The following is a 26,176-nucleotide window of genomic DNA, read 5'->3' on the forward strand; positions in this document are numbered from 1 at the left end:
CACTGAGTCTAAAAGTCCTAATTCTCAACTTTTACTTTTCTTTAATGAGAAATTTTATCATTAAGAGAGAACTTCATGGCTTAAGAACAACAATAATCTGTCACTAAATAAAGAATAATGAATGCTGGGGTGAGAGAATGAGACTGATGTGTCATATATGTTGGACAAATGAATTTCTGGACAGTTCCACAGGGGGAGGGGAAAAAATATATATATATATATATATCTTGAATTGGTTTCTCAGGGCCCAGGTATATTGGAATACTGACAACTTAAATTCCATCATTTCAATCCCCAGATATAAATAAAGTTAACTACACTTTTTCTTTTTCTTTTTCTTTTTTGACAGCCTGGAGATGAATTCTATCCTAAAGATGAAAATGGCAAATGGTTATATCACAAGTCAAATCTGTGTGCCACTTGGGAGGTAAGTTCAAGTGGGCCTCTTATGTTAAAAGACTACATTTTTAAATTGTGATCTGATTATTCCTATTCGATTTACAGAGAGTTGCAACCTTTACTCCCAATGAAAAGTAGTAGTCAGGTATTTCTAACCACGAGCAAAGATGTATAAAATCTCCACTTCTGGATGCTGCAAAATGTTTGATTTTGCTTTGATGGAAGAGAAGAATGCCAAAGATAAGGAAGAGAGAAGTGTGGGAGGAAAAAGAAAGTAAAGGAAATAAGTTCTACTGTAACAGTAAATAAAAATATATAAATGAGATAAACTCACAAATTTTTTGTTTCTCAAATTGAATTTTTAAAAATCAGTAATATGATGTCTAAAAGAAACAAATGTAAAATAATATATGAAAACCTGAAAAATAATTCTGGTTCCATTTCTGAGCAGGCTGCTGGCTCTTTCCCCAAGATTATAAGAGTGAGAAACTAGGGGAAAATAATGAGAAAACCCTTATGGATTTAGGTGGGAGGCAGGTACAGATATTTTGAACTGGTTTGTTTATGAGGTAATACGGAAGCTTTTACCTAGAGTGAGAGGCAACTCAGCAACCAGTAAGATAATATAGGAAAGGAACTATCAGAGTTATTTTTGCTCTTATTTCTCTCTCGCTATAGCCTTGGGACACACTCCACACATGTAGACACTTAGGACTCGTGTTCAGATGTCTTCAGGAATCAAGTCAGAGCAGCACTGAAATCTTGCACTTGTGAGAAGCTGATAAAAACATAAGTCTCTGCGTGACCTCTGGCAGTTGTTTCCTGCCTCTCCCAATTCAAACTCCAAAGGCTGGAAATGATACTCTAATGATCATCTCATTCTAATAGACTTCCCCCCTGTTTAGGTTACAGCTGAGGATCTGAACTGTGGCTTGTTTTGAGGGGTGAGGAGGCACTGACTGTGTTTTCTGCTGTCTGGGGCTCTCCACCCGAAAGACCATACACTCACTCCTGACCTCATTGGAGCTGACTAGGATTGGAGTCTGGCATTCTCTTCTAAGGGACTGCCTCACAGTGTAGCTAATATCCTCAGGAGAAAATGAGCTCAGAGCCCAAAATAACAAGGCATTTATTTCACAAGGAAACAACATATCTCAATTACATATCGTAACAAAAACAGAACAGAGGACCAAGAACTTTTTAATTAGCCAATTAATATATTCAAGGAGATAAAAAAAAGATATCAGCAATATGAAATAAGAACAAGAAAACATTTTTTTAAAACAAGCAAAAATAATAATTAGGAAAAATAAAAACACAGTGCAATAGATGGGATAAAAATAGAATGGATACAGAAAAGGAAAAGATGATCAGTTTAAAAGATCAGAATGAGGAAATCGCCCAATTGAAGAAGGAAAGGACAAGAAAAAATTTTAAATGTGAAATATGAAAAGCTAAGAGATGTAAATCATAAAATTAGAATTTCCAGTATCCACACAATAGAAGTCTTAGAAAAAAAGAAAGAAGAAAAAAGAAAAGGAAGTAATAATTGAAGAAAAAACCCAGAGATATTGAAAAGGCATGAATTACCAAAGAGGAAAGAGAAAGAAACCCATACCTGGATGCTTTATAGTGAAATTTCAGGATGTCAAACATAAAGAGAAAAATGTTAAAACTTCCAGAGTATAGCAAACAAGCCAGTAAAGGAGACAAAATGAAATTATAAAAAATAATCAGTCTAAGAGAAGGCAGGAAAATAAGAAAAAAGGGGAAATGAATAGATGGGAAAAACAGAAAATAAATAGCAAGATGGGGGATTTAAATTCAGTGGTGTCAATAATTACAGTGTATGTAAAGAGCCTAAACAACCCAGTTAAAATGCAGAGGTTGTCAGAATGGATAAAAAGCAAAACCCCACTATATATTATATACAAGAAACTCATTTTAAATAATAAGACACGCAACTAAGCCCATGTGCCACAACTACTGAGCCTGCGCTCTAGAGCACACATGCCACAACTACTGAGCCTGCATGCTGCAACTACTGAAGCCCACATACCTAGAGCTCGTGCTCAGCAACAAGAGAAAGCCACTGCAATGAGAAGCCTGCACACTGCAATGAAGAGTAGCCCCTGCTCGGCACAACTAAAGAAAGCCTGCACACAGCAACAAAAACCCAACGCAGCCAAAAATTTAAAAAATAATAAATAAATAATAAGACACAAATAGGTTGAAAGCAAAAGGTTAAAAAAAAAAGTAAAAGGCTAGAATAAGATGTACTAGGCTGACAGTAATCAAAAGAGAGCTGGACTAGCTATTTTAATGTCAACAAAAATTTCAGAGCAAAGAGTGTTACCAGGGATAAGGAATTTTGTTTTATAATAATAAAGGGTTCAATCCTAAACATCTATGCACCTAATAACAGAACTCCAAAATACATGAAGCAAAACTAAGAGAACTGAAAAGAGAAAAAGAATAATCCATAATTCTAGTCAGAGATTTCAAAACCTCTCTCTCGATAATTGAGATAATAAGTAGACAGAAAGTCTATAGAATATAGGAGACTTAAACATTATCAAACAACTTGACCTAATTGACATTTATAGAATACTTTTCCAAAATATAACAGAATGCTATTTTTCAAGTGCACATGGAATATTTCACAAAATAGTTCATTTTCTGAGACATAAAATGGATCTCAATACATTTAAAAATATTCTTCATGCAAAGTAGGCTGTCTGATGACATTGGAATTAAATTTGAGTCAATAACAAAAATATATCTGAAAAATCATCATATATTTGGAAACTAAGAAGATATGTGTAAATAACCCATAAGATAAAGAAAAAATAACAAAATCTGAATCTATATGTACTCTATATGCTAGCAACACACAACTGGAAATGGAATTTTTTAAAAACAATGTTAAATATTTAGAGATAAATTTAACAAAATCTATGCAAGACTTATATAGTTAAAACTACAATATTTTACTGAGAGGATTTTTTTTTAATTTAAATAAATGGAGAGCTGTATCATGTTCTTTGATGGAAAGATTGAATACAGATAAGTTGTTAATTCTCCCCTAATTCATGGATAGATTCAGTGCAATCCCAATGACTATCCCAAAGGAAACTGAAAAGCTGATTCTAAAATGTATAGGGGGGCTTCCTGGTGGCACAGTGGTTGAGAGTCTGCCTGCTAATGCAGGGGACACAGGTTCGAGCCCTGGTCTGGGAGGATCCCACATGCCACGGACCAACTGGGCCCGTGAGCCACAACTGCTGAGCCTGCGCGTCTGGAGCCTGTGCTCCGCAACGGGAGAGGCCGCGATAGTGAGAGGCCCGCGCACCGCGATGAAGAGTGGCCCCCACTTGCCACAACTAGAGGGGGCCCTTGCACAGAAACGAAGACCCAACACAGCCAAAAATAAATAAATAAATAAAATGTATAGGGAAGTGCAAAAACCATAATGATAAAGATTTAATTTACTAAGAAGATATATCAATCTTAAACACATATGTACCAAATAAAATATCTTCAAAATATATAAAGCAAAAATTGATAGACTACAGAAAGACACTGGTCAATCCACTGTTACAGTGGGAGATTTCTGATATATTTCTCTAAATTATTGAAAAGCCAGGAAAAGCTAGACCTAATCTTCTATATCATGCGTGTGTATGTGAGAGAGAGAAACAAGAAGGATCTGTATCCAAAAATAGGAGAATATACATTTTCCACACATACCAGACACATAAAAATTTTCAGGTACTATACCATAAAGAAAACCTCAACAAATTTTAAGAAATAAGATCATTATTATCATGCTGGTATACATTATGAAAATACAAGGGGAAGATATGATATACAACATTTCCCCCAAATCATTCAATTACAGAATTCCTGCCTATCTCCTCCACTTTTCTTTAGTTCACAGAATGCCTATTAATGTACCCAGGGATTTTACTTTTTAAAGAATTCACAGTCACCCTTATAAATGTTTACTCTTGCTTGTGTTGAGGTTTCTTTCTTGACCCATTGGCTTTTACCCTATAGGCTTTAGAAGCTTGCAAAGATGCTGGCTTGGTGAAATCCCTCGGTGTATCCAATTTTAACCGTAGGCAGCTGGAGCTCATTCTGAACAAACCAGGACTTAAGCATAAGCCAGTCAGCAACCAGGTACAGCTTGACAAGGGGAGGGAGGTGAGGGGGAGTGTGGGGATTGGGGAATGTGGGAGAATCCATTACTTAACAGAAAGAATCCTGGACTAGGAGTCAGGAAGTTTTGTGGTCACTTTACGTATATCTCATCATTAGACCGTGGGCAAGTCAATTTATGTCTCTTAAGAAAAAAGATTTGGAAGTTCAAATCCAAAAAGTAACCCAAACTTTTTCTGAAGAAAAATAATAATGTAGGGGGACAAAACCTACCAGATATTGACACACAGAGTATTTAAAATAATGTAAGATTAGCACAAGAACCAACATACAAATAAATAGAAAATAAGAAATACCTTAGAAACAGTCTCAAATAAAAACTTAATGTAAAATAAAATAGCACAAACTAATGACAAAGGAATTGATTTTTCAGTAAATAGTGTGGGGAAAATTGATAGTTATATAGTAACAAATATAGATCTTTGCCTCATGTTATACTCCAAAGTGTCCCTTTGATCAGGAGTTAAAGAAGAAACAAGAAATTATTTGTGAATACTACAAAAGAATTTTAGTTTTCTGGAGCTATGGATAGAAAGGGAAGCCATGGGGAAATTATAAAGAAAACCAATACATGTAATAGTATAAAAATGTTAAACCCTAAAAATATTAGAAACAAAGAGCAAACAAAATTAGATGATTATATTTAAAAATATAATAGAAAAAGGGGATCATGTCCTTACGAATTAAAAGCCTAATAAAAATCAATGAGAAAAATACTAAGGCTCAAAAGAAATGAACAGAAATTCACAGAAGACAGATTGCATGACTGGTAAACATATGAAAAATATTTAGCTGCTCTAGTAATTATGGAAATTTAAATTTAAGTGTAATTTTGTATTGTGTATCAAATTAGCAAAGTTTCTGTTTTATTTTTTAATATAGTATTCCATGTAAGCAAGTGATGGAGTGCTGGCAAATGCAAATTGGTTCCTTCCTGAAAAGCAATTTTGCAATAAGTAGCAAGAGCCTTAAAAAGTGTTTAGTTTTCGATTTCTAGGAATCCATCCTTGTGAAAAAAAAATCAGAACACCCATATGTGTGTTTGTCACAGCACTTCATGTGTGTGTTGCAGCACTGTTTATCATGGCAAAAAAAAAAAAAAAACACCAAAAAGGAAACAACATAAATATGAAAAATTCAGGCAATGTTTACATAAACTTTAAAACATTTATAATATGTGAAATCTTAACAAAAAATGTTCTTGAATCACTCTTGAGGAAAAGAGAAATGGCCACGATATTAAGTGGAAAGACCAGGATACAAAACGTAATACAGTATGAAGGCGATTATATTATTTAAAAAGTGCAAATATTGGAAAGAAATATATCAAAATGCTAACCGTGGCTACCTCTGGCTGTGAATTTTACAAGTAAATTCTGTTTTCTTCTTTATGCTTTTCTGTATTTCAAGTCTTCTGCAGTGAGCATATATTACTCTTATAATCACAACAAAATACTATTGTTAAATGGGGATATGACATCCTCTTCCCCCTACTTCATAAAACATTAAGAAGCTGCACTAAAAAATGCTCTTGGAACTGGTAAATATTCACAAACTTGGATTATGGTGGACTTGTTTGTTGAATTCATTGTTATTAGAAACTCAAAAGGATTCATAACAGAAAAAATGAATTACCTACATCATGACAGTAGCCCACAGCTAAATAGAAGTGTTGCCATATTTAGAAGTACCACTTCCGAACTGATACCTCAGCTAGCGCTATATCATATGCTCTCAGGAACAGAGAGCAACAACCTTTGCCTTCCTCATTGATCTCAATCCATCCCTTTATTCCTAATCAATCCCCTACCCAGCATATCCTTCACATCTCCTTCCTGCACCCCTAAGAACAATATTTTGTTCTAAAAATGTTGAAGTGACAAGCAGCTTTCTTCTTACAAATGCACAGAGACAGATGGTGATTTTTGACCTGAGAATGAAAAATAGTGAAAATTTGACAGTGTGTTTCCTCATGCCAAGGAGGAAATACCCTGATCTGTTGGCACAAGAATGTCAATCAGCTTCACAAATATACCCTGAAAGAGAAGCAAGGCTTGTTGGAAGATCATAGCCTGAACCTATTCATGTGTCCTGTGGTGTCTGAAAGCAGAATATTGCAAAACTCTAGAGCTGGCACAGATCAAAGTGCAGGTCTCCCAGCCACCAGCCATGACCCTATGCCCTGGTTGGACCATCTCTACTCCAGAGATACAAAATGAGCAGCTTTCAACCCAGGAATACGGTGAGCATATTTCCGGCATTAGACAGAGTGGACACATTTCATGTGCAAGGGATACATACCTGAAAGCCTTGCCTGATTCAAAATTCACATATTTCAAAACTAATTTTCCCATTAGACTAAATCTAACGTAAAATTTGCAAATTTTTGTATTTTTCATTGACTTCATGAACAAATTGACATAGAATATAACCTCCCTCTATACTCATTCTCAGAGCCTGAGCAATCCAAGATTCCTTAGTACTCCCTATGATGTCCATCGGAAGCAATGTCCCTCCAGGCTCCGCCCCTGGCTTAGACTGTCTGAAAGCCTTCCTAGCGTCAGACAGTGCTCTCCCAGCCCAGTTCAAAGGGGACTGTGGACCTATCTCAAGCCATTTAATCTCATACAAAGTTCCAACACCTAACTCTAGGAATGAAGGAAAGAAGGGAGGTAAGGAGGGACGGAGGGAAGGAAAGAAGAAGGGAAGGAGTAAGGAAACTTTCCACATTCTTCAGTTTTTCCTGATCCTATTCACCATGCCTAACTCACAGGTGTTCTGACACAGAAATTAGTAAATATTTGTTGAGTGACTTCATTAATGAAATGAAAATTCAATGCAGTTTTTCATGGAAAGACAGAAGAGGTTGGGTTAATTAATGAAAGGACTTTTGCTATTTTCCTTCATGGATTCTGTCCAGCTTCTTAACTTCACCCTGTGAGATTTTGGTATCTAAAACTACAGCATTACCAAAGGGTGTTGTAAAACCCTGGACACACCGAGACGCTGACAACTTACATCAGTTTTACATAGCAAACAAGGAAAAGTAAATACTGCAGCTCCACTGGCTCATTCACAAAGGGCTCTAAGCAGTCCCTAGCAAAGAAGGAAGGCAAGTGTGCTTAGGTACCCTCCTCCTTAGAAATAAGGATGACATCAAGGCCCTGCAACATCAGGAACCATCACCACCCTCTACCTTAAACTGAGCATCCGGTCCCAGCCAGAAATGACCAGCTGTACCCCATATGAAGCCCAGCCTACAACAGTCTGCAGCATCAAGAGTGATGTTTCCTAAGATTCTGGCTTTGTCCTCTCTGTATAACTCTTGTTTTCACTCATTCAACAAATGGTCATCAAGCACCTGCCTTATGCCAGGCACTGTGCTAGGTTCTAGGCATGCAAAAGTGACCAAAGACAGATATAGTCCTTGCTCTCGTGGATCAGACATTAATGAAGTCAGGAAAGTTATATGTAATTGGAAACTGAGACAGATGCTCTGAAGAGAAGGAATGTGACTCTCTGAGGTCATACGCACTTGGGTCATGTTAGCCTACCCACTCCCACCCCCACCCTCACCTCCATCCCGAGAATTTCCTTCACTGAGTGGTCCTTTAGCGATATGCCCTCAAGTTTTTTATCAAAAAATGATCTATGCAAAGATCTTTGTTATATTACATATTATATTATATATTTGAGTTTATATTACATTAACTCAAATTTTTTGTGGAGTACGGGTTTCTAGTATGTTGCCCAATGCAACTTTCTGTAAACTCCTGAATTTGTTCACAGAATGGATATTCACATACCTGTTTGTTTTATTTTTTAATTGTATTAGCCTTATTATGTATACATTTTGTGTTATATATATATATATACACACACACACAAATACACACACATATATATGTATATAGGTAAATACACATGCTATATACACATGTGCATATACATATTTAGGCCAGAGACCATAACAGCACTCCAACTGATTAGAAAGGAGTCCCTGTGGGGAAAATTAAATGTGTTTGGAGCAAGCAGGCAGGCATGAAAGTAAGGAATTCACACTTAGTCTTTAAGCAATGACGTGACATGATAAAAAAAAAAAAAAATGTGTGTGAAAAGATTAGTGTACCAATAAGAGGGAAAATGAGAAAGAGACCAAAGGGGGAGAGTGATGCTAGGAGTGGGAGAGGGTAAGGGAAAGAAATACAGTCCGCCCTCCATATCCATGGATGCAGAACCTGCAAATACAGAGGGCCCACTGTACTACACCATTTCACAGAGTGGACTTGAGCATCTGCGGATTTTGGTGTTTGCTGGGGTGGGGGTGTGTGTCCTGAAACCAATCCTACGTGAATACCTAGGGACTACTGTACTATGGACACTGTGTGTCACTTTTTAGAATTAAGAAATGTTCCCAAGTGGGGGAGAAAACAAAAGTGTCTTAGGGAAAAGGAGGGATCAAGATTATGAGGGGGCAGGGGAAAAAGAAGAAATGGGAGAAACTGACAAGGGGGGAAAAAAAAGTTTATCAAATTAGAAAAAGGAAAGAAGAGCCACCTCTAAGAGCTCCAGTTTACCTTTCCACTTCATCAATAGCATTTTCTTGTGCCTTCTAGAAATGTAACTTGTCAAGTATTTAATACTTTAGATAGTGAAAATAATAATTATATACTTAAAATATTTTAATTAAGACTTGGTTGATTTTAATTAAAAAGAAAACAAACACGTAGGTCAAAAACTACCATAGTGTTTAAGAAGAAACTTTGAGAAGAACTTTTGTTGACACATGTATTTTTAGTGCAGGAATCCTGTCAATAAGATACAGAAAATGAAACTAGGCCTACACTTGGTGGTGTAAAGAACTCTCCACCAAGAAGACATAATTCATCTGTAAATTTAGTTTTATACACACTCTATCTCTTGTGAAAATATTCTTAGATGTTTGATAGTGAGGGACAGAGGGCTTCTGCAACATGTCACTTCTATTTACCAAGACTGTAATGTGAACCTTGAGACTGTGTGTTTGTTATGGAAAATTGTATTTGCTAGAATATTTACTATAAATAATTGAGTCTGTTTACTTAAAGTTTTAAACTGATAGCTGTAAAAATTGAATTTGTCCCCCAATTATTTTAGGATTAACCCACAGATGGTGACCTCACTAACCTTGTTTTAATTCATCTCACCCATATATAAACAATGTAAACTTCCTTGTTGGGAAAAATATTTAAGATTTGCCTTGCTACCCAGAATACTTTGCAATCGATTTTATTGAAGAACTTTTTACAAACTATATAAAATTGCATTCATCAAAAGCCCTTAATTTTGTGCTCTGCTCTCCAATGCAACCACATAGGTTGAATGCCATCCATATTTCACCCAGCCAAAACTCTTGAAATTTTGCCAACAACATGACATTGTCATTATTGCATACAGCCCTTTGGGGACCTCTAGGAATCCATCCTGGTAAGTAATGCTGTCTGTCTCCTCAGGAAGTATATTTCCTTTGGTGTAGAGTATGAGGCTAATGTAAATTGCTTGACTGAAATGACTCTGTTCAGCTGTGTGAGCTTAAGGAAGTAATTTCTTCAAGTCATTCTCCACATATGCAAATTAGAGCTAACAAAACCTTCCTCACTGAGGTGTTGTAATAATTGATTAGACTCCACCTGTGAAAGTGCCTACCAGTACCTTATTATTTGACAGAGTCTCTATGGCCATATTCTGAAATTTTTGAATTTTTTAAATTTCTGTATTCAGTGGCAACACTTCTACTGTGATGCATTCCACAGACTTACGTAGAAATTTTTCTACTCTAAGATGATTCCAAGAGTTGTGCCTTTGTTTCTTCTACTTCAGTCTTCTTGCCTTCCCCTGTATGCCTACTTCCAACCCCATTCTCTCTATAAGATCCATCAAAGCAATATTATTTACCCTCTGGAAGAGGCAGCTCTGTGAATCTGCCTGTCTTGATCTTCCCATACTAAGAGCAAGTCTTCTGAATACTCTGCACTCAGAGAAGTTGGTTACAAGTGACCTGAAGTGTTCTGGATAGGTTACCAGGTGAATGGGAGTCAGAGGAGGAGGGTGATTGGTAAACCACTGGTTCTCATTACTCGGACTAAATATGATGCATGTTTCGATTTTTTTTTTTTAAAGGGTGAATGTGTCTTCCCCACCTTTGTTAAAGGATGCACTTCTAAACTCACTGGGGAAAAAATACAATAAGACAGCAGCTCAAGTTGTTTTGCGTTTCAACATCCAGCGAGGAGTGGTTGTCATTCCTAAAAGCTTTAACCCTGAAAGGATCAAAGAAAACTTTCAAGTAAGAGAACTGCTTCTGGAAATGTAAAAAGTAGGGTATTTTTTTTTTTTTTTTAGAGAATTTTGTGTTCAGATTAATAAGAAAGTTGCAATGCCTTCATATGTTATTTTATACCAGCTCCCCGACCCACTCCGCCCATACCTGGATTTAATTTTAGCTGAATTTGAGACAGTTCCTAGTAATTCAGGGATTTCTTTGCTGCTTGTAGGCTACCTAGCTCCCTTATTTCTTCTGTTTCCTTACCTATTGACTCTGGACACTACCTACTCCCTTCCCCACCAGCACAGCAGGAATAGAAGGTATAAAATTTGAAATTCATAACAGTCAACTTTCCACCTTCTTAATGGCTCTGGAAAAAGTCAGGGACAAATTTGGAAATTATTGAAGAGGATCATTTAGACTTCATAAATGCCAACCCCCTTTATTTCCTCTATAAGTAATCTGTAATCAGCATTATAAATTATAGGTGAGAAAAGAGGCCACTAGACAATGGAGTGATTAGTTTACGGTGCTACTTCCAGAGAATAAACTGCTAGGTAAATGCAGCCATAGAAAAGTACCATGTAAAGTTAATCAGTTACCCATCAGTTAATAATTTAAATTTCAAAAGTAAGTTGTTTTTTGTCTTACTCATAATTAAAGATAAAAATGAGATAGTATTTATCCCCTCAGATAGGAAAATAATCAGAATGTTAACAGTGTGTGGGAAAACAGGCAGTTTCATATAATACTATTAGAAACATAAATTGATGTAAGATTTGGAGAAGGATGTCATTTTTCCAGATCCATCAAAATTCAAACATACATGTCCATTGACCCAACAGTCTTTTCCCATAGATGTATTTGCATATTCATGCACACATATACAGATGCTTATTACAGCATACTTTATCAGCTAAAAAAAACTGGAAACAATTTTCAATAGGATATTGTAAAACAAATTATGATATATTTGTACAATGAAATAGTATATAGGCATTTTTATTTATTTTTCTTTTTTAACAGAACTCTACTGAGGTGTAATTGAAATGCAATGAACTGAACATAAAGTATAAAATTGGAAAAGTTTTGACATATGTACACACCCATGAAACCATCATCACAATCAAGATAATGAACATATCTAGCACCTCCAATAGTCTCTTCATGCCCTTTTATAATCTATCCCTCCCAGTCCCCAATCCCAAGCAAGCACTGATTTGCTTTCTATCCCTATAGGCTAGTTTGCATTTCCTAGAATTTCAAATAAATGAATTCACACAGTATGTGTGCTTTTATATCCATTTTTAAATAATAAAGTGAAAATATAAGTACTGACATGGGAAGACATCCATGATATTAGACAATTATCTTCAGAGCTTTTTTGCTACCACATGAAGGAATGGAATTCAAACTTACCAAAGAAAAAGAGACATAATTTATTGGCTCTCATAACTGGAAAGTCCAAGGGTAGGTCAGACATGACTGGACACAGGTATTCAAATGATTTAGAAAAGGATTGAGTTCTCCCCACCCCCTTTCTCCACATGGTGGTACACACAGATTAATATGGGTTAATCTGTTACCCACATTTAGTAAAGATGATCACAGATAAAGGCTTCTGTCTCTGTCAGTCCCTGCTTGTCCCTTTATGGGTCATTGGCTACTCCCATAATAATCACTGTGTCTAATGAACAAGATACCTTGATTGGTCCCCTGGGCTACATCCCTATTCTTGTGCTGAAGGAGGTGAGGTCATGTGACAAATAGCCCTACTAGGTGCGGGAAGGTGTTAAAGAAAAAGGAAGCTTGTAAGGATTTCTTTTATAAGTGACTGGTTCATTCATGACTGTTTTTATGTTATAATAAATTTCCTTCTACAATCCCATAACTCCAATTCTTGGATAATAAATAATCAAAGGAAAGAATGCTCTGAAAAGACCACTTGGAAACAATCCTCGGAGGAATGACTAAGTAAATCGTATTACATCTATACTACGGATATAGTGGTTAAATAAATAAAGTCAGTCTATATATTTTGACAGAAAAGATCACCAAGACATATTATGTGAATGAGATAAAGTTGCAGAATAATAGAAATATGATACAATTATTGCATTTTGCTCTTGCTGTGTTGAATGTTTGGAAGGAATCTGTGGGAAGGGGAATAGGACTGGGGTGGTGGGTATCAAGAGGCACTTTTGTTTTTTTTACTCCATAAATGTCCATGTATTTCTGTAGTGTTTCATTTCTTTACAAAAAGCATATATTCATGTATTACTTTTACAATTAAAATTTATTCATGTAAATTACTAAGTTAAAAGGGATAGAAAGATAAAACAAGAGAAATTATAAACAAATCAACTGTTAAAAATATAAATAAGCTAAAATAAACTATTAAAATGTTCATAAAGGACAATTATAAAACCAAGGTACAGGGCTTCCCTGGTGGCGCAGTGGTTGAGAATCTGCCTGCTAATGCAGGGGACACGGGTTCGAGCCCTGGTCTGGGAAGATCCCACATGCCGCAGAGCAGCTGGGCCCATGAGCCACAATTACTGAGCCTGCGTGTCTGGAGCCTGTGCTCCGCAACAAGAGAGGCCGCGATAGTGAGAAGCCCGCGCACCGCGATGAAGAGTGGCCTCCGCTTGCCACAACTAGAGAAAGCCCTCGCACAGAAACGAAGACCCAACACAGCCATAAATAAATAAATTAATTAAAAAAAAAAAAAAAAAAACAAGGTACAAGCTAAGAAAAAAACAAAACAATGAAAAAGTAACTAGAATTAAAAGGTAGATAAAGAGACATTAAAAATGACAAGAGAAAGGATTAACATGATGAACCAAAGCAAATTAAAAGTTAAAAATAATACCTAAGCAAATTTAGAGACTAGGGAATATTTTTGTTAAAAAAAAAAGTGCACGAAGGCCATAGTCCAGAATCAAAAGTTCAGCATCTTATACCAAAATAATAAGAATTCTTCACTTTTAGATTTTTAGGAGATGTTCTGAATGCGTATTGTTTCAGAACATTTGAAATTTCTTGCAAGATGTCCCCAGCAGGATTGTCTTAAATACAAAGGGAAGAAAGAATTCCACCTCCACATGGGTGGGGTGGCCCTCCTGCACTAGCCCAACTCCTTTAAGACATTTGCAGAGATGTTCATAAATCTTTGAAGGGCTCCCACCACTGGCCTCACTCCCTGATCCCAAGCTTGACCCATCTTCTACTATTATAAATGTCTGTTTTTTGTTTCTGTTATTTCAGATCTTTGACTTCTCTCTCACTGAAGAAGAAATGAAGGACATTGAAGACTTGAATAAAAATGTCCGCTTCGTGGAAATGCTCATGTGAGTTCTGGGGGATCATTAATCAGGTTCTGCACAGTGATGTTGGATTGTCAAGCGTCAACCAACAGGCTCTCATGAACCGGGACCGTGTCCGTGGAAGGCACAAGGGTAAAGGCCGGTGGGCAGCATATTCTGAATTAGGAACTTCCTACAAACCTACATTTTTGTTTAAAAGAATATTTCTGACATTTATGACATTCCCATTGGTTAGGTTAAGGCATCACAGGCTAAAAACATTGAGGAGAATTAAATCACAGTTTTCGTATGTTAATACAACAGCAGCACAGATATGCAAACAACATATTTATTTCTTCCTTAGAAATCAAAGTGGGCACAAATTAGAGCAAAGCTGTCAACAAGAACGATTCCTGGGAGAGAAGCATTAGAGTGTAGTAGAGAGAGCACCAGGTTGAGTTTTAGACAAATGTTTGCCTATAAGATTTGGAGCTTCTGGCTTCACCTATTGTCTGACTTCCCACAAGCAAAATTCCTTCGAAGTGTTGCCAAATTTAACTATCAACTGAAGTAACCCTTTATTCTCTGAATATTACAGAGCCTTAAAAATTAAAAATAAGAATATAGTTCATGTATATATACACACATAAATATTTGTATACATACATACCCACATTTTTTCTTCTTAATCATTCTTCATTAGTATTTCCAGTTCTTGAAATCACCTGGATAGTATTCTTCTTTTTACAATCTTCTCTTTAAGTGAGCATTTAGAAAATGCTCGTTAAGATGGTTCGTATAGTTTGGGCGCTTATCTTATTGGTCCCACTATTTTTCATGAGTCAGAATGTGTGGACTATGCTAACACTGAATTTCTGAATCAATTTCTGAATTAATAAACAGCTTTCTACTGTGAATTTTCCAGGGGAAAAACTGTTTGAAATCAAGAAGCACCTCCTAGCCTCAAGAACATAAAAGTAAACACAAACACAGAACTAACAGGTTAATTAACAGCTCTTGAAGATAAACTATTTCTATTGAATAAATATCATTCAATTAAAAAGAAATAGTAAGAGATAGCCAATCCACCAATGTGCTGTTTTTGGGGTTTTTTTTTTACAGTTGGTTGGTGACATTATTTGGTTTGACATTTGACGTTTTATTTATTTATTTATTTATTTATGGCTGTGTTGGGTTCTCATTGCTGCACGCGGGCTTTCTCTAGTTGCAGTGAGCAGAGGCTACTCTTCGTTGCGGTGCACTGGCTTCTCATCGTGGTGGCTTCTCTTGTTGTGGAGCATGGGCTCTAGCCGCATGGGCTTCAGTAGTTGTGGCACGCGGGCTCAGAAATTGTGGCTCACAGGCTCTAGAGCACAGGCTCAGTAGTTGTGGCACACAGGCTTAGTTGCTCCATGGCATGTGATATCTTCCCGGACCAGGGCTCCAACCCATGTCCCCTGCATTGGCAGGCGGATTCTTAACCACTGCACCACCAGGGAAGCCCGACATTTGACATTTTTAATACCTAATTCTAGCAACACTGGGAAAATAACTCATCGCATCAGGAAATAACTAGAAAAATCAGCAAGGAGAAACAAAGATTAGGCCCCATTGATCAAAAAAATGTATCATTTAGGGATGCTGGGCCAAGGTTCTGCTGCTTTTCATCCGGTTGATCCTTGATATTTGAGAGCCTTCTTTGGTTTTGTTTTATATTTTAATTTAAAGCTCATAGTACTTGCAGAGAACTAAATCTTAGGTGTGCTTCAGTACAGGCACACACACACTCCAGTCCTTTTATAGACTGTTTCACCATTTTTATTTAAGAGATAGATTCATCATTATCATCACTGTCATCATCATCATGGAAACTTACTTTGCTGGTCATCAACTTTCTAAATCTCAAACTTTCAACTCTCAGGAGGCCTAGTGATAGGGGCAAGTAAAAACTCTGAGAAGAGACTGACACTGATTCATAATAGAGTTTTGAAGAGAAATGCTTATGTGGTTTATTGAAATGGGAGGCAGTTTATATCAAGAGAGCAGGAGGAGGAAGAAGTTGGGACAAAGTGTGTAAGTAGGCAGGTATTGCTCACCTCCTGTGCTTTTGTTCTAAGAAAATGTTAATGTGGAGACAACTAGCCTTCCCCCCCGCAATCCCCCCACCCCACACTTATACCCAGGGTGCTATCTGGGGCTTCAGTAAAAGGTGCTGGCTTGAGGGGAAACAGGGGAGGAGAATGGGCACGAAACAGAAATGGAATGAGTAAGAGAAAGAGGGAATGGTCGGTGAAGTTACCAAAGGATGCTAGTAACACATACAGCCATGCAGCATTTGAAGTGAACTTTTTCCCTTTGGGGGAATTGTTTTGGCAGGTGGTGTGACCATCCTGAATACCCATTTCATGATGAATACTGACTTCAGAGAGCTCCGCAACAGATATTTTCCCTCCTATATGTGCCAGGACTTTGGGCTGGGTGGTTCCTCCAGCTATGGAAATCAAAGGAGTTTACTATCCTCAGATGAAATGGTGATGGAGACACACTTAACTTTTGTGTAGTGTAAGTGACTTTGACTTAGCTATGTGGGGGGAAAAAATAGGTTTAAATCTGTTGAAATAACTTGGAAATTATCAGCTAATATTTTATTAAATCAATGTCTTCTGGGTTTCAGAAAGAAAAATATTAGGCTTTAGAAAAGACTTCAAAGGCAACATATGAAGATAAATAACACATGAATTCGGATACTGCTGCCATGGGTAGTCTGAGTTCTTTAGCAGTTAACAGGGCAACAGCAAGGATGGAGAGCTGGACCATGCCAGTGTGCTGGCAGTGGTCTTGATGGTTTGGACCATTGACTGTAATACAGACACAGCCAAGGTAAGATCCACACATGCATTATTAACAGGGAAGTGATTTGCTTCACCTTGAGTAGAGAGAGAGGGCTAAGCATAGAAAAGTCTTACTATAGAGCTAGTTAAACACCACAGCGGTCAACAAAGCCATACTGATTTGGTTGTTGTTTGTTTCCATCCAATGTGTGTTCGTGTAGCTTTTATCCAGCTTGAGAGATGGATAATTGCTTGTTCTCTCTTGCATGCTTTAAAGGGCCTGAGCTTCAGTAAGCTAGTGATCCATGCTAACACTGCCTGCCACTCTTGCCCCCATTCATTATACGACCACCATTATGCAAAGTGGCTTGAGACAACCTGCATACCCTGTATTGTAAAATAGTCCACAGACCATTATTTCAAAAGAAGACATATAAAAAGGAAGCTTTAGGAAATATATTGAAAGAAGAGGTTTTATAGGATCATTAGACTTAAGACTTTGAAAGTTACTGGGATAACTGAATTTTGAGAGAGTAGCAAGTTCAAAAGAACACTGATAATTTTACTATACGTAAATTTTTTTAAGTGAATAAAAAGGTTATTAGAATTCTATAGTAGAGATGTACCTATTTTCAATCCAGCCAGAGCAATATATTTTATTCATTCATATTAAGTCACTCTCACAGGGCAAGAGAGCGCTTCAAAACTTCAAAACAGCAAAACAAACTTATGTTTGTCCAAGATCAATTGCTTACAGTCTTCCATGATCTGAAAACATACATTTCTGAGAAATTATCATTTTAAAAAATTGATCTCTACTTATTGTTTCCAATAATTCTAATATGAATACTTACAATGCTATTCTCTGGAAAATATCTCATTTACAAGAAATAATAAAAATGATTTATTCTACCACATGAATCTCCATTTTGTTGCTTGGGGTGGGGGGAATCATCTGAATTCATTTAAATTGGAGACCTTTGGTTGAATTCCTACTGTACATTTAGCACTGGGAAGATAGGGAAGATAGGAAGAAAAGGGAGTACCATAATGAAAGAACAGAAACTCAAGTCCTGACCTCTACTGTCAAAAATCTTCAAAATATTTCAGGGGGCTGGTGTGGAAGAAGGACCACACCTATCAAACCATTTTTTAAAGACAGGCATTGGAAAAGAGTCCCACTATTTGTCAGGGGAAATGTATACATGTATTTCTAAAGATTGGAAGAGGGGAATTCTCTCTTAGTCTTAACAGAGATGGAGGGAAAAGAGTTGGAGACAGAAAACAGAAGGTCAGGAAAGAGTGATGGTCTGCATGAGTTCCTGCATGTCACTTCTCCCTTCACTCTCATTCCTCTCAAACTTCCCATCTATTTTGGGATAAATTGTATGCCCCCAAAATTCATATGTTGAAGTCCTAGCCCGTAGTACCTCAGAACGTGACTTTATTTGGAAATAGGGTCATTGCATATGCGATCAGGTAAGAAGAAGTCATACTGGAGTATGGTAGACACTAATCCAGTATGATTGGTATCCTTATAAAAAGGGGAAACTTGGAAACAGGCAACACACAGGGAGAGCACCATATGCAGACAGAGGCAGAGATCAGGGTGATGCTTTTACAAAGATGTCCAGCAAACCACCAGAAGCTAGGTGAGAGGCATGGACCAGATTCTCCCTCATAGCCCTCAGAAGGAACCAACCCTGCCAACACCTTTATCTCGGACTTCTGGTCTCTAGAACTGTGAGACAATAAATTTCTGTTATGTAAGTGGCCAGTTTGTGGCACTTTGTTCAAGCAGCTCTAGCAAGCAAATATAGCATCTCTCAGTCAAGATTTCCAGTCTCTCAAGCTGACACCAGCAGTAAAAATGGCCTTACTTAGTCAATGCTTTACTGAGCTCAGGTTTTGATGACCAATATTTTTGACCTTCTTGGGGACTTTTGCAACCCCAAAGATGTTTGTTAACCCAAATCAATCTCTTTCCTAATCAGAGGCCTCTAATGGAATATGGAGTAAGATACATCAATAGTTACATAACCTGCCTGGAAAAGGAGAGGAGGCCAACAGCGTACCCACTGACCCATAAAAACACATGGACCAGAACAGCAAGAACTTTCTGCCCCAGCCCGCAGAATGTTTTTTGTTTGCCCATCACTGACTATTCTCCTTGGAAGACCTCCCTCAGGCACTGTCTTCCATAGATAATGACACAGAGGTTATTGGAAGAGGCCACAAGAGGCACATAGGCACCAATCCCAAGTCTGCAGGCTTCAACACTGCGACGTGCTGCACACTTCATGACCCCAGTTTTGGAAATTTAAAAGGTTGAGGTAAATTATATTTCCCAGGCTTGGTATTTCTCTGGAACTCCCTTAAAATTTCAAGCTTTCACTGGTGACTTCAATTTCTGACCATTCCAAACTAGTAACTAAATCATGATATCTTGTGGAGCCCTGGTCCTTGAATGTGAACCCTGTACCCATCATGTTTCTACCTCCAGATACCAAATCCCCAAGTTCTCACTTCTCTTGATGGGGGCAAGGGGTGAGGAGGGATAGATAATCACTTTTAATCTCCTCTGGGCACTGGTATTTTAGCTAGATTGAGAGCTGAGATGCAGAATATGGTGGGTGGGAGTAGCAGTGGTCTTGACAAAAGTACATGGACTTTGCAGGTCCCCCCCTTAAATCTGGCCATTGGTAAATCTTCCTACAAAGACTATGTGGCATCCTTAGGAGCATGAGGGCCCCTTTAATCCTGTCTTGGGGGTTGTCAGGAAGAGAGAAAATTGCCAAAGGACAATTTGGAGCTGGGTAGCCCTCACTTTATGTCCTGCTGAAGTTGGTCACATGTTGGTCAGAGAGGAGCAGCTAGTGGAAATGACTGAACCTATGTTTTTAAACTGTGTTGCTATTTGATATGTACTATTGAGCATTTTTATTGACATTCGTATATAAGACTATTGTGTAGTTTTGTGTGTACTCTTTAATTAGTTTCTATTATCAAATTGTGCTCCTTTCATTGTTAAAAGGAGAGAGTGAGATTTTCTTTCACACTCTCCACTCTAGAACAAATTAAATTTAAATGATTTATTTCTTAAAGTATTGGTGGAATTCGCCTGAGAATTGCCTCTCTGTCAATAGACAGCCTGTACATTTTCTATTTCGTCTCAAATCAATTTTGCAAATTTATCTTCTTCTATAATTTGTCAATGTCATGTATTTAGCATATGGAGGTATATTTGTTCATTTAGTCAACAAGTTTTTTGTGTGCCACTATGGTAGGCTCTAACCTCGGCAGTTGGGATATTTCAGTAAACAAAAGTCCCTGAGCTCTCATACACGCCTGTACTCTTCCAATTCCTTTAATTTTCCTAAACATGTGGTCACCTCCCTCTTCCAATTCTTCTTTTGTATGTCTATGGTTTTGTTTTGTAATTAATTAGTGGTTTATCAAGTTATTTTTTATTTTTCCTGGATTTCATTTAGACCAAATTTCCCAAAGAAAAGAAAATTCACTTTACTGCTGTCTTTCTGTTTCTTAATTCATTCATATCTCATTTTCTTTTACTTATCTCTTGTCTGTTTTTTATAACTCATCCATAGACTTCTAACTTCTTAGGTTGAATATTTATTTCATTGATTTTTGTTGGTTTTTCTTGTGTAGTAATATAAACATTGAATATAATGAATTGTCCATTGAGTACTGTTTTAGTTAAGATTTCTTAAGTCGATTTTGTAATTTTCCAGATATTCTGAGTTTTGGGTTTGCTTTCTTCTTTAATAGTTGTTTACAAGAGTTCCTGTCTTACTTTAATTTCTAGTGTTAGAGCTTTTTTTCTAGCTTTTATATTCTACTTTTAATCATGCTGAGCTCAGATATCATCAGTCAATGTTTTCAACATTTCATGGAATTGTGACAAGATACATTCTATTTTAAAGTATTGAGTTGGATATAACGGACATATAATCCTGTGTTATACATTTTTATCCTCTAGTATTAGAAGAGCTATTTGAGTGAGTGGTTCTTTCTTTTAAACAGTGATTCTTAACTGGGTGTTAAGACATTTGGCAGTGTCTGGAGACATTTCTGATTGTTACAACTGGTGGGGGTGGGGAGAAGTAATATTGGCATTTAGTAGGAAGAGGCCAGGGATGCTGTTAAACATCCTACAATGCACAGAACAGCTCTCACAACAAAGAATTATCTGGGCCAAAATGTAATTTTTGCTGAGACTGAGAAACCCTGCTATCAGAAGAGTCTTTCTTGATAGATGTTAAAATGTGCTGATTCCTAATGCCATAATTTCAATTTATTGCATATAACTGAAAACTAATCCATTTAGCCTCATGTTTATAGTGCTTGAAGTAAACTGTCCATCTTTTATAATTCAGCTATGTTTTTTCTTGTGTATTTTATCTTTTCTCAGATTATTAAACTGCCAATGGATGCCATGCTTTTAGTATTTGAGTTTAAAACACATGGGCAAACGAGCCCCAATGAAAATAAGTTAATGCAGGAAACCAGGCTTCCCTGGTGGCGCAGTGGTTAAGAATCCGCCTGCCAATGCTGGGGACACGGGTTCAAGCCCTGGTCCGGGAAGATCCCACATGCCGCAGAGCAACTAAGCCCGTGCACCACAACTACTGAGCCTGTGCTCTACAGCCTGCGAGCCACAACTACTGAAGCCTGCATGCCTAGAGCCTGCACTCTGCAACAAGAGAAGACACCGCAATGACAAGCCCGCGCACCGCAAGAAAGAGTAGCCCCCCGCTCGCCGCAAATAAAGAAAGCCCGTGCACAGCAAAGAAGACCCAACGCAGCCAAAAATAAATAAACAAATTTTTTAAAAAATTATTTCTTCAGTATGAGTCAAGAGAAAAATTGCTCTAATAACAGACCTCCATTGAAAAATAGAAGCAATCTGAAAGATTAGATTAAGCTGGTAATCTACTTTACTTCTTGTCCCAAATTTCTTTTTTTAATTAATTAATTAATTAATTTATTTATGGCTGCCTTGGGTCTTCGTTGCTACACGCGGGCTTTCTCTAGTTGCCATGAGCGGGGGCTACTCTTCGTTGCCGTGCGCAGGCTTCTCATTGTGGTGGCTTCTCTTGTTGCGGTGCACAGGCTCTAGGCACGCAGGCTTCAGTAGTTGTGGCACGTGGGCTCAGTAGTTGTGGCTTGTGGGCTATAGAGCTCAGGCTCAGTAGTTGTGGCGCACCGGCTTAGTTGCTCCGCGGCATGTGGGATCTTCCCGGGCTAGGGCTTGAACCCGTGTCCCCTGTATTGGCAGGCGGATTCTTAACCACTGCACCACCAGCGAAGCCCGCCATGTTTGTTCTTCAGGCTGAAACCTATTTCTTTCTAATCAAAGTGAATACTGTTCCAGAAGAGAGCAGGTAACGCAATATTGAGACTGGAGAAACAGATCACAACCTGGGAAACTTCAAAAAACCACACAAAAGGTAGGATTAAAAACAGAAAAGAGCAAAGCTGATTTTGGCATTTACTTCCAGGATAAAGCTATGGAGTGGGGGAGGCGGAGAAGAAGTGACAATAGCGGTAGGATTAAAGGCTACCCTTGGCCATATGAGAACCAGTGTATTATAACTGAAGAAGAACAGATTTTACCACCTCAAAATACTCCACATTGGCATAAGAATTATTTTGTGCTGAAGACAATTGAGAAGAAACAGATATAAGAAATCTCTGTCCTCCCCCATTTGCCTAAAAGGAGGAAATAAACTTACAAAGTGTCCCTCCTCCCTCTCTACCAGGAAGGACAAAAGTTCAACTGCTGGAGACAACTTTAGATCCTTATCAGTCTGGAGATGGCACCAGAGGAATTTACATAACAAACTTTGCTAACTAGACCTTATCTTCTGTTAGTCTCCCATATATTTGTCCTCCCACAATTTGCTGCCCCTAGACTCAAAGTCCTTTTCTGTTGTCTTGTCACTTCTCAAAAAATGTATTGCTCCTTTGTTAAGAAGTTATGTAAGACCTAGTTCTAACCAAGCCTTTGAGTTACTCATCTCTGGGAACTCCCATGTGTAACATGCATGAATACACAGGTTTGTAAACTTCTGTTTGTTTTTCTCTTGTTAATCTGTCTTTTGTCAGTCCAATCTACAGGGCTCCAGCTGGAGAACCTAAGATGGGTAGAGGAAGAGATTCGTCCTCACCTATAAGACTATGTCAGGTAGAAGCTCGTGGTTTCCTTTTAAAAAGGGAGGCAAAGAAGCCAATGACATGAGCAATCATCCTGGAAACCATAAGACCAGTTGTCTCCTCTTGCCAACTCCACCTGCCTTCTGGGCAAGAAGCCTCTGAAAGAAAAGTTAAACTCTAAGGTGAACTATGGAAAACTGAGGAACAAGAGCAGAACACAGTTTACACCAGCCAACTCCAAAGAAGACAGCAACAGGGCTTTGCCTAAAACGGCCTTGAGCAATTGGTAGTCTAGGAGGCAGAACCATATAGCTACGAGGCTCCAAATGCACTGCTGATGTTCAGAATTCCAGGAGCATTCTTCAAAGGTGTGTGGCACGAAAAGAACGGCCCATATACACAGGTGTCATCAGTCACAGCTGCACCTGACTATTAGCACCATCAATTTCCACCTCCATTCCCAGGCTTTTTAAACTGGAAACTGCATTTTGACCAGGTGGTAGACCCTGCCAGGAATGCCTCACATGTATTTCCTTTGGGATAAGTCCCTAAACACAGGTTTTAAACTGAGTAATGTTAAAGAACAGCTCTGTGCTAATACCTAAGGATCTTGCACGTATCCACAGAGGCACATAGGCAAAGTTTGATCCGCAGCTGATCTGAGTCTTGGCCGAACATCCTGGATCCTCCGAAAACAAGAGTGTGCTGGAGGCGTGTGAGGAGCCGCTACCAGGCCGTTTCTCACTCAGTTCCCTATCTGCCAAGGAGGAGGCCACAGTGAGGCAGTTTCTCATCTTCTGCCAGGTTTTGATGAGGCCTGAGGCTTCTGACTCACCCCTTGGGGTCCAGCTGCAGACTATGAAGTACCTTAGCAGCAACATAGCAGTGGCCCTTCAGCAACAGGATGGACCATCATTCGTGTTGCAATCATCTGGACCCTTTTGTTTTGGTGTTGCCCTACTCCAGAGACTAAAGGGAGGAGATTGCCATTATCATAGGGACATAGAAACTGGGGGAAAAAAAGAGCGAGATTATGCTACTACAGAAAAAAATTATAAAACTACTTAGATTCCAATAATGATTCTCCCTCAAGGGTCCTGCTGGTACATAATTATGTCTTTGTTTCTTTAACTGATCAATATTCCTAATAGTGACACCATTTCCACGTTAGAGTCTCCTGCTTTGTCACCATTGCAACTCTAGCTTGCACAAGAGTTGGTAAAATTTCCCATATTATAATTTTTGACCGAAAATATATCTTATCTACCTCCAGGAAGAATTAATAATCCAGATTATAAGAGTTATTAAAATTTAATGGAGCAAGTTTTTATTCCAATTATCCAGTGAAACAACATTAATATATCAAATATTAATATAAATCTGAAGAAAAATGCAAAGATTTCTAGGTTTTGGGGGTTTCTTTTTGCTTTTTTATGATTTATATGTACTGTCTCTAAGGGGGAAAAATGTCTTGGTAAGGTAGTAACAGAAAAAAATGTTTTAAGAGAAGCTTATGATAATTGGTTACTTGGTTACTTGGAAATATGTCAAGAGCAAAAATTGTTTCTAAAAAACTTAAAAAATTTAATACCTTGTACATAGTTATATAGGGAAAAGTTTTATATAATAAGATGATACCTTGGATAAATTAGACTGGTTTAATCTTTTGGTTTAGAAATAGCTATCTTTTCTCTGATTTTACCAGTATAAAACTATTTAGCATATTTTCTTGGGTTTATTTTCTAATAAAAAAAGCTAATTAATTTGAGTTTTCTAGATTTCCTCTACTGATTTTAATGGTCAAATAAGCCAATTCATAATAGATTATAAAATATTAAAATTATGTGTCAAAATAAATTGAATTATCATAGGTAATTCTTTATAAGAGGGATTCTTACAATGCTATAAATCATACAGACTAATGTGTCAGCATAAATTATAATATCCAAATCCTTATTTTTAAGTACTTAAACTAATATTAAATTATGTTAATCACTGAGTTATATTTGGGTACCTGGAAAATTTCTAGGTAAGATAAAGACAAAAAACGTTGATCACTAAACATATTAATTTACCCTCTCTCTTATTTTTACAAAAACTATAGAATGGCAATCAGCAGATTGAAGGATGAACTTGCCTTTAAATGAAAATATACATGAATATTTTTGCCAACTTAAAATTTGATAAGATGATAGTGTGGATGAAAAATTGTCGCTCACCATCTGCCTCTACAGGGATTAGGTCACTAGCCACTGCAGTCCTTCAGCACACCCTGAAAGGGGTTCAGGGCGGAGATCAGGGAAAAACTGGCAGAACAGGCCTTCAGATAGTTAGATGTTTTCAGAAGAAGATTTTATGAGCCTAATTTCTTACATCTTCTCATATCCAGAAAAGCACTAAAATCATTAACGGAGACATCTGCTTCTCATGAATAGCAGTAAACTTCTAGCAAAATGTGTGCTTGATTGCACGTCTCCCCCTTCACTAAAATCTTGTATATACTGACCTCCTTCTTTACCTCTTCAGAACAGTTCCTCAAATAAAGACGCAGACTTAGAGAATGGACTTGAGGACACGGGGTGGGGGAAGGGTAAACTGGGACGAAGTGAGAGAGTGGCATGGACATATATACACTACCAAATGTAAAACAGATAGCTAGTGGGAAGCAGCTGCATAGCACAGGGAGAACAGCTCGGTGCTTTGTGACCACCTAGAGGGGTGGGATAGGGAGGGTGGGAGAGAGACGCAAGAGGGAGGAGATATGGGGATAAATGTATACGTAGAGCTGATTCACTTTGTTATACAACAGAAACTAACACAACATTGTAAAGCAATTATACTCCAATAAAGATGTTAAAAAAAAAAAAAAGAAAGAAAGAAAGAACAGTTCCTCAGAGCTGAGAAGCTGTCTCCCTGGCTATAGTTCTCATTTTATCCCA

General features: G+C 37.6%; 1 protein-coding gene across 2 annotated transcripts in view; it reads left to right on the plus strand.

Moving 5' to 3' along the window:
* The window catches only part of AKR1D1 (aldo-keto reductase family 1 member D1), a 32,248-nt gene extending 15,600 nt beyond the window's left edge, over positions 1-16,648 (plus strand). Inside the window, exons 4-9 of one of the 2 annotated variants that reach the window (XM_061198083.1) lie at positions 350-427; positions 4,459-4,581; positions 9,977-10,086; positions 10,780-10,945; positions 14,192-14,274; positions 16,606-16,648. In XM_061198083.1, the coding sequence (XP_061054066.1) occupies positions 350-427; positions 4,459-4,581; positions 9,977-10,086; positions 10,780-10,945; positions 14,192-14,274; positions 16,606-16,648 (603 nt within the window). The remainder of the gene's footprint in view (positions 1-349; positions 428-4,458; positions 4,582-9,976; positions 10,087-10,779; positions 10,946-14,191; positions 14,275-16,605) is intronic. The other variant, XM_061198084.1, reaches the window with a different exon arrangement.
* Positions 16,649-26,176: the final 9,528 nt, after the last annotated feature.

Source organism: Eubalaena glacialis, chromosome 8 (genome assembly GCF_028564815.1).
Source record: "Eubalaena glacialis isolate mEubGla1 chromosome 8, mEubGla1.1.hap2.+ XY, whole genome shotgun sequence".
Lineage (NCBI taxonomy): Eukaryota > Metazoa > Chordata > Mammalia > Artiodactyla > Balaenidae > Eubalaena > Eubalaena glacialis.